This window comes from Lemur catta, chromosome 17, assembly GCF_020740605.2.
Source record: "Lemur catta isolate mLemCat1 chromosome 17, mLemCat1.pri, whole genome shotgun sequence".
In the NCBI taxonomy this organism is placed as follows: Eukaryota; Metazoa; Chordata; class Mammalia; order Primates; family Lemuridae; genus Lemur; species Lemur catta.
The window spans coordinates 34867913-34882942 of NC_059144.1; the positions used below are offsets into that span (position 1 = coordinate 34867913).

The 15030-nt window shown below is 42.8% G+C and overlaps 1 protein-coding gene across 1 annotated transcript in view; it reads left to right on the forward strand.

Annotated features, from left to right (window-relative positions):
* The window catches only part of SPTLC3 (serine palmitoyltransferase long chain base subunit 3), a 129016-nt gene that overhangs the window by 82684 nt on the left and 31302 nt on the right, over positions 1 to 15030 (forward strand). The window contains 2 exon segments of the mRNA XM_045528394.1: positions 1966 to 2185; positions 9671 to 9797. Of these exon segments, the coding sequence (XP_045384350.1) occupies positions 1966 to 2185; positions 9671 to 9797 (347 nt within the window).

The following is a 15030-nucleotide window of genomic DNA, read 5'->3' on the forward strand; positions in this document are numbered from 1 at the left end:
ACTGTTCAACATTAACTTTGGCTCCTGCCAAATTCAGTTCCAGAACAAAGAATGGCTGTTTGTGGCATGTCATATTTTTAGCATATTTGTGTTACCAACTCATAACATTTTAAAGATTAGAAGAAAATTCTAGAATTCTGAGGACCTGAGGCCATTTGTCATATATGACACAGTGACACCCACATGCCTCATTCCTAAAAGAGTCAATGCAGAGCATTGTCAAGGGCTCCCAATTTCTCAGGTTAGGTCTCATTGCAACCATTTCCTCCTAAGCTCCTCCTCCCATGAGCAATAACAATTCACTGAGTGCTCATTAGGGGTCAGGCACTTTACAAGCATGATTTCTAGTTGTCGTTATAAAGACCTTGCAAGGAAGGGCCCAGCATCATGCTTATTTTACATATGAGGAAACTGAGGCAGAGGACATCATATAAATTGCCCAAGTTCACAGTAAGAGGTATGACCAAGATCTAAGCTTAGGCAGACAGGTGGCCAGACTGCCTCCCCATCGATGGAAACAACTTTAACAAGCAATTAATTTAAGAAAATGTTGGAATTAACTCAGAAACTTACATAAGTAAAGACAACTCTATTTGGTCTTTCTTTCATTAAAATCCGAGCTCAGCCACACAAAATGACCTTGCGAAGCACACAAATGCTACAGGCAGTGATCACCACACTCTCTGCAAGCCACAGTCTAGGGAATTGTGCACACAACCAGCTGAACTGTTTTGATGAAATCGGCCTAACATTTCAGTTTATTTTTTTTAATACATTAAATTTAATCTAATAAATAAACTAAGAAAAAGGGAGAAGCTCAACTCTCTGTTTGGTTCAATTGATTATTTCTTGAACTAAACTGAAGGGTTGCTTGAATTGTTTGACAAGTTCCTTTGTGTGGTGAGTGTGTGAGTCTGTGTGTTTTCCTAGAACTTGCCTGTCAGTCCAGTCAAAACTGTGTGCAGGGTAGACACAGCTTACAAAGTGTTCTGAGAACTGATGAGAGTCAGTGTTTTTAAATCCATTGAGTCTCAGAGGTGCTGTGTAAATATAAATTGTAATTTTACTTCTTTATTGACTTTATATTTTTTCCCTTTCCCAGGGGTCTTGAAGTGCTTTTGCAATTTACAATACCATGAAAAATAAAACACTTAGGGCTAAAACAAAAGAGTCCATCTATAGCAGGGGTCCTCAAAGCATGATCCCCAACCATCAGTGTCAGCACCTCCTGGAAGCTTGTTAGAAATGAACATTCCTAGTGAATCAGAAACTGAGTGGATCTGAAGTAGGTTCAACAATCTGTGTTTTAACAAACCCTTCAAAGGATTCTGATGCTCTCTCAACTATCTGTTCCATTCCCCTAAAGAAACAGAAAGAAAGGACATACCAAGTGCCTCAAATAAATCTTAGACTTGCAGTGAGTACTGAAGAGGAGGTCCTAAGGAGTTTCTGTTGTGATTTAATGAATACGATGATGTCGTGAAGTTCTTTTATGTGTTTTTAACTCCCTCTTTTAATCTTTGGCAATTCAAGCACTGAGTTTCCGTCAGACAGATCTGACCAAATAGGCAATGGCGGGTGGATAAAAGTGGCTCACCAAAGAGCAATATAATTAAATCTAGCAGAATACCTAGAATCCAGAGTGGTCATTCTAGTTACGCTAGAATGTAACTTTACAAATAAATGGGATCAACAATGCAGTGAGATAACTGTTTACTTGGGAATTAGCTATAACAACCCAAAGCACTGAAATCCATTGAATGCAAGTTATTTTATTCAAGTAGCACAGAAATGCCCAAGCAGCTTTACAAGACTGAGAGGGTTGTTGCAGCCAAGTAAAACACACCTTCAGAAGAACGGAAAGGCATATCTCTGTCATGCTGTCTAGCATGTAGTGATGGGGAGACTCACAGAGCTTCCCAGGAGCGTATTTGTTAGTTATGAGCATTTCTCCTTCTACCCTAGCATGGAAGGTTCCATCGTGCATCTGCCCCAGATCATAGCTCTAAAGAAGAAATACAAGGCTTACCTCTACATGGATGAAGCTCACAGTGTCGGGGCCTTGGGCGCAACTGGCCGGGGTGTCACAGAATTCTTTGGAATAGACCCTGGAGAAGTTGATGTGCTCATGGGTACATTCACCAAGAGCTTTGGAGCCTCAGGAGGTTACCTAGCTGGAAGGAAGGTAAGAGAGGAACTGCTTTTGTCTGTTTAAAATCTGAACACCCTGAGGACACAGTGTGCAGGGTTTCTCTGAATTCTGCGAAAGCTTCAGTTTAGTTCGCCACACCTTGACTGACCACGGTGGCCTAGCTACGGTGGGTTCACAGCCAGGTAAGGCCCAGAGTGTCAAGGAGCTCACCCTCTAACAGTGAGGAGGAGAGTGTGAAGAATGACCACATCATAAAATGGCAATGCTCGTGGCATAATAAAATGACAATGCTGGTGTATGCAAGGTACAAAGTACAAAGGAGAGGAATAATTAACTCTGCAGGGTAGAATCTGGGACATCTTTTAGAATGGCTGGCAGTCTTGTAGACAAATGATGGGGAGTTATATTTCACAAACAGGGAATAATGTATTCCCAGCCACAGAAGCGACAAGGAGATGTTACAAGAACTATGAGTAGTCTGGTTTTGGTGGTATGAAGAACACAAAGCAGGTAATAGCAACTGTGGGCAAAGGTTAGATATTAAGGAGGCTGACCCTATGCTTCAAGTTGTGGATTTCAAGGGTTTTAATCAAAACGGTGATAGGATGATGAATGTACTTTTAACATATTTTCTCTGCAAAAATAACTTTTTTCCCACAATGTTGGAAAGACCAGAGGTCAAATCTTGTCATCCTCTAATATCTTCTGTATATGTCTTAAAAATTCTGATTTGATGGGATTAGACTGTTAAGTGAGTTTTAGCCCCCAGTATCACCAAGGGGTTTGTGAATATAAAACAATAAATGTATGAGAGAAATTTAAAAAGAAGAGGGAAAGGAAGGAAAAAAAGAAAATCAAATATTTAAGCTTGGGTTTTAGGTATAAAGGAGCCAGTTGCCTGCTCAGTTAGAGGACAGTCTTACTAAATCCTGCAGCTATCTCAGTCAAACCCACGGCTGTCCCAAAGAGCCTGCGTGACGGTGATTTTGGCTCTGCCACGGATGGCACAGCAGGCCCCACACCAGTGCGTGCAGGTGGCATCAACAAAAATCCCCGATTCCTTATCCATTGTGGTAAACGCGAACAAGAGACTTCTGGTAAACCAGTTAGACAATGCAGGGAGTGCAGCGGCAAACAGGGCTGTCATTGAAAGCCTGTGATTTAAAACAACAGATTTAATTTCGGCCACTCGCCCTGCCGTGAGACGTACAGATGCTTAAAATGTTCAGTTTTAAGTGGTCTTTACCCTTCAATAAGCACTTTTCTTCCGGGCTCAAAGCATTGTTTTTCATCCTCCTTCCACGGGCCTGTGGGAATTAGCTGGGTAATGCTAAAAACATAGGGAATGCCCGGGATCTTACAAAATTCAGCTAAATCTGGTGAAAGGTTAAATGTTCCCTTCCTAGACTGTCGAAGCAGTGGGGATCAGAGGGTCTCAAATTTAGGAGCTCCTTTATCCCAACTACATTGCTTTGTGACCTTATGGTTTGGTGATTACTTTAGCAGCAGTTCTGAGCTACAAAATTCCTAACCAAGCGTAACTCTGTTTCCTGAACTAAAGGCACCTGAATAAACTGAAGCAAGCAGGTCCTTGAAATGTTGTCAAATTTGGTGGATGTCACATTTCTCTCCTTAGAGGTCTTTCATTTGATACCCTCTTTAAACAAAGGCTCGTGACCAGCTGAAATAAGGACCAGCTCACTGTGGTTCTCTCTCGGACTCTCTGTCCTGAAGTCAGTTGGAGTATTTTGAAAGTGTAGGTGCTCCTGTCTGCATAACTTCTGTGCATCTGGGCTGGATACTGAGCAATTGTGAAAATTAATACTATTTACATTAATCAGGATGCAGAAAACATATGTACATCTGTTCATTTTCTTACCCTTTAAAATGCTGATTCTGTGCATATTTGGATTCAGAGGGCTCCATCGTTCATTCCTCCTCGTCTTCTTCCCCTCTCCCCTCTCGCTCCACGCTATAGTGCAGTGTTTGAATCTATCACTAGATGGCAGCAAGAATTAGCTAGTATAGTATTTATAGTGTTTGGCAGATGCCCCTTAGCCTATACTGAGATACACCTGTGCTATATACATTAGCCTATACTGACATACGCCTGTGCTATATATACCATTAGCCTATACTGAGATACACCTGTGCTATATATACCATTAGTCTATACTGAGATATGCCTGTGCTGTATATACCATTAGTCTATACTGAGATACACCTGTGCTAAATACCATTAGCCTATACTGACATACGCCTGTGCTATATATACCATTAGTCTATACTGAGATATGCCTGTGCTATATATACCATTAGTCTATACTGAGATATGCCTGTGCTGTATATACCATTAGTCTATACTGAGATATGCCTGTGCTAAATACCATTAGCCTATACTGACATACGCCTGTGCTATATATACCATTAGTCTATACTGAGATATGCCTGTGCTGTATATACCATTAGCCTATACTGAGATATGCCTGTGCTATATATACCATTAGTCTATACTGAGATACGCCTGTGCTATATATACCATTAGCCTATACTGACATACGCCTGTGCTATATATACCATTAGCCTATACTGAGATATGCCTGTGCTGTATATACCATTAGCCTATACTGAGATACGCCTGTGCTATATATACCATTAGCCTATACTGACATACGCCTGTGCTATATATACCATTAGTCTATACTGAGATATGCCTGTGCTGTATATACCATTAGCCTATACTGACATACACCTGTGCTATATATACCATTAGCCTATACTGACATACGCCTGTGCTATATATACCATTAGCCTATACTGAGATACGCCGCCCTAAAACAGCAAGATGCAAAACCTTGAAAACACAGGGCAGTTTCCAAGACCTGGTGGGTGAACAGGAGATAAGAGGGCACTTGAGAAAGTGCACGTATGTGTCATTCCCTAATGGTTTAAAAATCAGCCAGATGCACTTCTATCTGCAATGGCTTGATTGAGACCATGGTAAACCCAGATAAATTGTTTTCCCTCCGGCCTAATGAGCCCATGATTCAATGGGACTGCTCCTCTGTAGCTTTAATTTTAAAAATTATGTTAATTTTAAATTATGTGTAGCTTCCATTTAAATCATGTATTTTATTCCCCTGAACTTTGGATGATTTTGTGAAGAATTTTCACTTTGAGTCTGTTTAAACTATGCTTTTTAACTGAAAGTCATAGGATTGGGCAAGCACTAAAGATTTTTGTTTTAAAAAATCTTTCTACTTATCTGTTTAAATAATTAGGGTACAATTTTCAGAGTTTCAGAGTTTCATTTTATATACACATGTATATACATGTGTGTATATCTATGTATATTAATATATATCCTGGATATTTTGTAGTACATGCATCTCAATTTGGGGGGGCGGTACTGCAAAATAGCCAGGATTCTAAACCAATGGATGCAAAAGCAACAAAATTAACCATAAAAAATGTTAAAGTGCACACACTCAGACTTGATGTTTTTCTGAAACTCTAATTTCAATTTCACTATGCCCGTGGGGTTCTTAATAAATCTTGAGATTTGAAAATAATCACTTGGGTCCAAAAATATAGCAAAAGATTTAAAAAAATCTGGCTCTTAACTCTCTTTTTAAATGATGATGTTAATATTGGTGTAGAGGGACAATAATCCCAATAATAGTATCAAGGAGGTTCTAGAAATTTTTGTGGAGTGGGACAAGGTCAACCAGATGATTCATATAGAAGAAAAATATTTGGAAACAAACAAGAAGGAAAAATGGGTTTGGTGTGAAGGTACTACCATGGAGAAAAGAGGTTTTATTCCGGCCTTATCTTTCCCCTCACGAAAGGTCTTACAAATTCACCTCTGCTAACTGGAGCTTACTGCTGGGCTGTGGCCTCCTCCTCCCACCTCATGGAAACTGCTAACACGATCTCTCAAGAGCCAGCAAGATTTTGCTATTTTGCTTACTTTGAGTTTGGAGCTGCTAGAGATGCACTGGGAACAGCCCGACTCACAGGAATTTTTTTGTTCAAGACCTTCCCAATGAAATGTCAGATAATTACTTCTTGCCACCTATCAGAGCTCCAGGCTATACATGGCTTCTTTGAAGAAAGCCTGAGCTTATGGGGCTAGGTTTCTTATTTTTATATTTAAAAATTTTTATTTATCCAATTGCTGGGAAACTGTGGTCAACACTACAGATCCCTAATTTTTCTCCAGGCATGGATCTTGAGTCCTCTTGCACGCCTGATGCTAACCACTGGTTTCCACAGCCCCCAGAGGCTGAGCAGAGACTTGCAGATGAATAAAGCAAAGGTAGCCCTCTTGATGGATTGCTTGCAGAGCTGGAATTCTGGAAGGGGGAAGAGGGACGGGGCAGCCGAGTTTGGGGTGAGTGTTAGCCCCAGCAGGCTGCATGCCAGGCAAAGGCAGACCCCTCAAAAAAGCCAGCTCTGCCCTGACGCCAGACCCTGGCTATATTTAACAGCTCTTTGAAGTAAATAGGGGTCAGAGAATGAGCACCAAGATGTTTATTCTAAGAGCCTCTTGTCTGATTTCCTCTCAAAAAGCCACCCTTGCCCTTGAACTCCAGGCCTATGAGTAGAGAAAATAATCAGGGTTTTGAACTTACAAATGGACTTGGAAACCTCGGTATGAGGAGACCTCTAACCCACCCTGAAGGAAGACACAACCCAGACTCGCCTTGTGAAAGACCAAAGCCAACTCTGAATTCATGGCTCATGGTGCCCAATCGGGGAACCAAAGCAGGGAACCAGTAGCTGCGAATTAAGGCTTTCCTTGACACTCTCCAGAAGTTGCTCAAAGAGCCCCACTTTTTGAGCCACACTAGCAAATTAACTCCCATTTGCAAACTCAGGCTCTGAGAGAAAGTGGACTCAGTCCAAAAAAAATAAGATCGTGGGCAAGACAGTCTTAACATTCAAAGGGAGTGATGCTGCACTGATGAGGTATTTATGCAAACTAAGAATGCTCATGACCTTGACTTGATAAAATTTCTCAACATGTGAAGAAAAATCAGGGGTTGGGAACATTGGGAAGCGCCCTTTGAGGAATCAAAGGGAGCTTTATTTTGGCTCCTTGTCTGACCTTTGTCAGCACTGCCCCTCAAGCTAAGAGAATATTGCTACGCTTGTTCCTAAGAATGCAGCCTCGCACCTCCTGTGTCTTTCCAGGACCCTCACCATCCTTCCTCGGTTTCTGAAACCCCTTTGCTCTCCACTGGACCGTCAGCATTCACCAGGCACCTGCTAAGTACCCACTGCTGTGGATCTTTAAAGATGTGTATAACTCCATCCCTGCTCTGAAGGAGGTTTCAGTCCCTTCTGGAGAAACGAGAGAGAGACATGAAACATCTTGAGACTGATGCAATTCAATATGTGGTTTCGTACTACTTTACAGACTTGAGTATATTAGTAATTCTCCCTCCAACCCCCGCAAAAAGGGGATGATCTCTGTGGATTAAGGAAAGCACCACAAGGTTGAAAGCACAGGTTGGTCTCTGTGCTCTCCTGGGCCCCCACCCCGTGCATGCCAAGCTTGCTCTTCTGGAGAGAAACCTGGAGAAGTAATAGGGTGTGGGGCTAAGGGCAAGGACTTTAGGGTCAAATTCTTTAGGTCCAAATCCTTGTTCTACCACCTTTGGTGAATAATTTTCTAAACCTCTCTGTGATTTGGTGATTCCATCTCTAAAATGGGGATAAAAATAATACCTACTTCATAGAGTTATTACGAAGCTTAAATGAGTTAATACGTGCAAAGTTCTTAAAATGGAGCCTTAAGTAGCCAATGAATATCAGCTATCGTGTCAGCTTCTATCCCCGTTATCTCTTCAGAGTCATTCGATCTGTCATCAAGTCTCAGCACTCACTTCTTCAAAATGTCTCTCTTTTCCTTTTTGTCACTCCTACTGCCACAGGCCCCCTATAAGAATGGAGGAAGAGCTGGGCTGAAAATCTTTGGTTTGATGTCTGGGTGGATGAATGTGTAGTTCCATAACCTTAGAACATTACCTTCTGTGGAATGAGGGAGCTGGAATAAAGACACTCCAAAGAGTTTTTATATTTTGGTCCCTTCCCCCCACCCCATGCTCCCAGTTCTGAGAACCTTAGAACTGGCCATTCATTAACAATAGTCACCGACAGCATCAGGTGTTCACTCTGTACCAGACACTTTTCTAAGCACATATGTGTATTAACTCATTTCACTCTCCTAATGACTCTGAGGTAGGTATTACTATCTTCTCACTTTTCAGAGAAGCAAACTAGGGCAGAGAGATTTAGTTACTTTCCCATGGTCACATAGCAGTAAGTGGCAAAGCCAGGACTTGAACCCAAGCAACTGGGTTCCAGAGCCTGTAACTCCTGGGTTATACCTCCTTGCAAGGAACAAGCCCTCATCACCATGTTTCAGAAGTACTAGCTTCTTCCTCTACCTCCCAATTGACTCTACCATTCTTTGCCCATAAGATACCATCCCTGTTCCTAATTTTAGCACATGTCCATGCCTTTCTACTCCTCTGCATCTGTCCACATCTACCCAGCCTTGATGGCCAGATCACACCCTTGAAACACTCCCTTCCTGCACAAGTTCACATGAGCCTCCATCATCCAGTTCTTGTAACTCACCTACTCTCCCTCTCTTGGCTCCCCCAGCATCCTGTGGGGTGGTATTTGCTCTCAACAGAGAAAGAAAATCCCTGCTGCTGCCCACTAGGAGTACTGGATAGAGCTGTGAGGGACAGGCTGGCTGTAGCTACTCTGGACAATGACTGCTGCTCTCTTTGAGGTGTCCCACATCCTCCAAAGTGAGCTTCCTGGATGCCTTGTGGCTGAAGCCTTAAGTCAGGCCAGCATCACACCCATACTCTTCAAATATGGGGAAAACACACCCAGATGTTTTTATGAGATTCACCAAATAAAAGAATAGGCAGAAGATTAATTTTAATTACATGAATGGATAATGGATGTCAGGGACTCCCACACACATCTAGGACACAGCCCAGGGAAAGTCCTTGGAATATGCTTGCTGGAAGGGAAGATGGAAGGAGGAAAGGAGAGAGGAAAACAGGAAGGAAGGAGGAGAGGAAGGAAGGAAATACCGTGCTTAGTAAATGAAAGAGAAGAAAAAGATTTAAATGGAGACCTTGAAATGAAAAGAGGGAGAGAGGGAACCAGAGTAGAAGGAAGGAAACTAGAGGAAAGGAAGAAACAAAGAATCAAAAGGAAATAGCAGTTCAAAGTGGAGGAGAAGAGGGAGAAAGGAAGTCAGTGAAGAAAGAAGAGTGGGAGAGGAGATTTAGAATGAAAGACATTGAAGGAGGCAGGAAAAATAAATAGTCTGGTGATGCCCACTGAAAGTCAGACCATATTCGTCTCTTGAGCTGTGAGTGCAAAAGTCTTTTGCTGTGATGGATGGGTGTGGGACTAGATGTGATTCTCACCAACACTGAGATTTATTTGCCTTCTTTTTTGGGTTTCTTCCCTTTATTTAAGGACCTTGTGGATTATTTACGGGTTCACTCGCATAGTGCTGTTTACGGTACATCCATGAGCCCCCCGATAGCAGAGCAAATCATCAGATCCATGAAATTGCTCATGGGACTGGATGGAACCACACAAGGTAAGAGGGTCTGCAAAGAGCACAGCTCCCAGGAACTCCTCTACCCGACCTCTCTGTCTTCCTTCTGCCCAATCTTCCCCCTTCTCAACTACACACCTTTGTCTTATTTGTAAATCAAGCCATGTGATAAATGGTACTAAAACTGCCATTAGCGCACACACATAAATCCTTTATTAAAGCAAAGAAAACTTTCTAATTAACCTCACTGTGTTCAAATTTGGATAATTTTATGTGATCAATTATGTTAAAATGAAACAAACTGTGTGTGTGTGTGTGTGTGTGTGTGTGTGTGTGTGTGTGTGTGTGTGTGTGTTTGCCTGTCCTTGCTTGGGGCTGTCACTTGTGTTTCCCCTGAGACCAAAGTAGTCAATTTAATATTCAATTTTTTAAATCCTTTTATTTTTTATAACCAGGGATTGGGCAGGGGATAGCCACCACTGACCATTTGAAGATACGTGGGAAAACACACACATAATAGCTTTCCAGCCATTTCTCTGCCAGTGCGTCATCACAGCTAAATGGTGCTACTTTGCTCGACCCAAATGAACTTAATCTTCCTTTTGAAAAATTCATTAAAGCCTCTTCAAACTCTCCTAGTGTCTCTCAGAGATAGTTTATAGAGCTTCTACTATGTGTCACATACTGGTGGGGACACAGTGATCAACAAGGCAGTTCTTGCTGCCAGGCAAGCTAGTGAGCACATTTATGGAAGTAGCAATTTGTAGTAGCCCCATAACTGGGGCTATACAATCCCGTGCCCCACCCCACCTCCCAGCTGACGTGAAGCCCTCCATTGTTCAGTGCAACCTTCCAAGTCTGCTATTTCAGTAGAAGGATGGAGAAATCTGTGGGTCTTCAGTATTATTAAAGCAGCAGAATACTTCATTTACATACAAATTTTATAGAAGCCGCCTATATAAAACAGATATGAACAAGGCTGATACGGTTGAAGTAGTATCTTTTTCTTTTTTTTTATTTTGTTTTTTTCTGGTTGAAGTAGTATCTTCACTTACCTCCATGCTGATAGCCCCTGAGGACCTTCTCCTGAGCCCCAGTCCTCCACAGGACACTTGTTTGAAAGATAAAACTTTCTTTTTTGCTAAAGCAAGAAAATGGCCTGCAGGAGGACTTTTTTCCCCTCCATATTAAATGCAGTGATTGGTTGATCTCTAGGGTCTCTTCCAGGCTTGACTTTCGGGTTTATGACTCTGCATCTTGTTGAATGGTCTTTGTGAGAGGAAATGGCCATCCAGCCTAGGGAGGCCTCATGGTACAAGAGGGCTCCAAAGGGAGGGTCACCCTGGAGGTGACACTTACTACCTTGCTTACAGCCCATTGGCCAAAACTAGTCACATGGCCACACCCCAAAAAGTGGGGGATAAATTAAAGGATACAGATATTGGATAAGCAGGTATCTTTCAACCTTTTAAAACTGAAGCTATAGGAGTGGCATTCATGGCTACTTGAGCTTCCAGGTTGTGTGAAAAAAACAGTCTGGAACCACTGGCTTTCTACAAAGTGATATTAATTATCTTCTTGTACTGCAAGTATTTCTTAATGGAAAATCAATTACTTGAGATTTAAGAAAAAATGCAAGTTAAGTAAATTGTCTCATAATGACCAGAATTATCCTTTGGTCTTGTTTTAAAGATGAGTAATTAGGAAAGCATTATTCTGTAAAGTAGCCTATGGCTCAACAAGGATTTTCACTAATTTCTTACACCCTTTAGTGTAGACATTATTAAAATCAGTTGACTTACATGTACGGAACTTTACAATCATTTCCTTCCCTATTCTGCATTGGTTTACTGCTTCATCACAGACAGAACTCACTGTTTATCTGATCACAGTTGAAGATCTGCAGAAAGATCATATTTAAAGCTATGATAATTTGTCCTTCAATAATCATCTGTCATCAATTTTTCTCCCCCTGAGGTGGGCGATATTTCCCTTGCTTCTCTCTTAGCCTTATAATTAAAGAATTATTTGGGTTTTTTTTAACCTCACAGTTAAAGCTTCTTATTTACTTCTCTTGCCATTTTAAGGGAAACAAACAAAACACAGAGAATACTATGTATATGGTCTTTTTTCTTAGAGCCAAGATAGGAGAACAAGAGAGAAAGATAGGACAGTTCCTTTTCAAAGAAATGAACAAAGAAAAGTCGTAGAAAAGAAAATTGACAGAATCATCAGCCAAGTTTCAGGTGGTTCTGCCTGACACATCTTTTGAAGAATTCAAAGGGACTCAGTGGATGATCACATTGGCCTCATTTACTACGACCATGTCTGGTTTAAATAAATTGAGCAGGACAGGTTGGGAATATTGCATTAGCTCACCCCTTTCTGCAGAGATAGACTGACTCTCAGGGCAGAGTTGTCCAAAGCTCAAAGGGATGCACTGCGTCCTGCGGAAGCTGCTTTACAGGATCTGAGAAAGAGGAGCCCGGCTTCAAGCCTTCATCTTCAGCCCACTCCACTGCAACCGCGATTGGAGCCTTTCAAGGCTTTGTTTCGGGTCGAGTTTGGGGAGCGGTTGGCCAGATCTGTTCCTTGATGAATGTCTTCACTTTAATCTGCAATGCAAAGCCATATGCTTCAAAGAAAGGCAAGCTACAGGAATAAGGTCAGTGTTCCTTTGATGCCAAGGTTCAAAGATGAAATAGCAGTCCCAGTGAAATGACAATGTTTATGCACAAACAGCCACCTTCACTCTGCAGCCAGGCTGCTTGTGGAGTTAATGCGCACAGGCTGAGGGGCTGCAGGCCGGGAGTGCGTTCCATATGCACCAAGGCCGTTTTAATCTCCTGGCCTGTCACTCTGTGCAGTGCAATGAGCCCAAAGTGGAAATTTGATTTCTCTATCCTAATGGATGTTGGGTGGTCCTCTAGCCAAGCCAATGCTGTAAGCCCCTTAAGGGCAAGAAATGTGTCTTGAATTAATTTGGTGTTCCTCTGAGTGTCAAACTCAGTGCTCAGCTTAATAAATATGTCATGACTCAACTTCCATTTTGCCAGCCTGCTCGATTTCAGGTCAGTGTTTATGCTAAATAAGATCGTGGGGATGTTTATCTCACGGGACTGGGAGCCGGAATCAGTTCCACACCAGTTGTGGCCGCTGACGGGATGGCTCAGTGATTGAGATTACTTTTGGAGAGGTCCAGAAAGATTGCAGCTCGGTCATTTTCTTTACCTCGACGTGGTGCAAGCAGCCACAGGAGGGTGAGCCACAAGTCACAACTCCCCTAAAGAAAGCATTGTTGATAGTTGTCTTATTAGTGTTTAAATCTTTGATGTACATTTTTTTTTTCAGTTAATCAGCCAACATTCTTTCTGAGCTCCCCATCTCACTCTAGCCCCTTCCCCCAACTCTGGGTAACCTTTCACTTCTCAGAGAAGATAGAGGTTGGATTGTGTGGATGATGGACGGGGTGTGCTCTGCAGCCAGACTGCATGGGGCCCGGCGCCTGGCTGGCCACTTGTTCCATCACAGTCAAGTTGCTCGCCCCCATTCCTTCATCGTATGCTGAGGTCGTCAGAAGGATTAAATGACATACTATGGATAAGGAACGTAGCATGATGCTTGACATGTAGTAATCACTCCATAAAGGCACAATTATTTTTAACTCATCTGCTTTCTTCCCTTCCTTCTCCAAATTTTCTCATAGCTTTACCCATCCTGGAATTCTCCCCTTTCTCTCAGACCTTACAGCTACCTGACACAGTTATCAGCAAATCCTGCAGCCCTTCCTCACTTCTGTCCTGGCCTCTTTATGGCTTGTTTCCAGACAGAAGCCAAAATCGTCTTTTAAAAAAGAAACAAAAAAAAGAAGAAGACATAACTGAGACCATGTCATCCCCCACTCAGAACTCTCCAACAGCTTCCGAGCTTCCTCAGTGTAGAGTCCAGACTGTGGGCTTCGGGCTTCTCAGGATATGGTTCCCCATGTTTCCCACCACCAGTCCCCTGGCTCAGCCGACCACAGGCAGCTGGTATCCTTGCTTTTCCTAGACCGCAGGGAGCAGCTCCTGCAGAAGGGCCGTGGCACTTGCTGCTCCCTCTAGAACTGCGCTGCTAACCAACATCTTCATGGCTCACCCCTCCCTCCCCTCATCTCTCTCCCCTACCTTATTAGGTAAACAGCTCTAGTCGAAACATCATACCCTCCTGTCCAGCTAATTCTCCCCACCTTGCTTTAATCTTTATGCATTTTTGAGGATCTGACAAACTATACTTGTATCTGCTAATTGTCTGTTTTCTTGCACTAGACTATGAACTCCAGGAGAACAAGCATTTTGCCTATTTTATTTATTACCCTGAGAGCAGTGCCTGGCAAGCACAGGTTCTCAACAGATATTTATTAAAACAGTGGCCCCCAACATTTTTGGCACCAGGGACTGGTTTCAGGGAAGACAGTTTTTCCACGGACCAGGGCTGGGGATGGTTTCAGAATGACTCAAGTGCATTATACTTACTGTGCAATCAAACCTCTCTGCTAATGATAGTCTGTGTTTGCAGCCGCTCCCCAGCGATAGCGTTGCCGCCTCAGCTCCACCTCAGATCATCGGGCACTAGATTCTCATAAGGGGCGCACAACCTAGATCCCTCGCATGTGCAGCTTACAGTAGGGCTTGAGTTTCTATGAGAGGCTAATGCTGCTGCTGATCTGACAGGAGGCGGAGCTTATGCAGCAATGCAAGTGATGAGGAGCGGCTGTAAATACAGATGAAGCTTCGCTGGCTCGGCCACTGCTCACCTCCTGCTGTGCAGCTGGTTCTTAATAGGCCATGGACCAGTACTGGTCTACAGCCTGGGAGTTGGAGACTGCAATATTAAAAGGCAGAATTCTTCTCTTTCTTTTGTATCTCAGCAAATAAACAACTCTGATCTCCTTTGCATCTCTGAGCTTGACTCTTTTTCTTTCCACCTTCTAAAGGCACCGGCCCCTTTTCTCAGCCATGAACTTGTTGGTTTCCCTCGTCTTCACCCTTCTTCCTGATCAAATAGCCACAGAGCCTCATCCCTTCCATTGCAGCAAACCATCTCAAAAGAGTGACCTATCGGTGCCTGTTTCCTGGCCTCCCTCCCCACGCACTTTCCAGCTCCTGTGGCCTGTCCCCTGCCCCTTTGCTCTGTGGACAAAGGTCACTGTCCTTTGTATATCTACCCTCCTTCTCCTGTCAGAGGAGACTTGATCTCTCCACATCATTGTCTCTCTTTGAAAACAGTCTTCTCT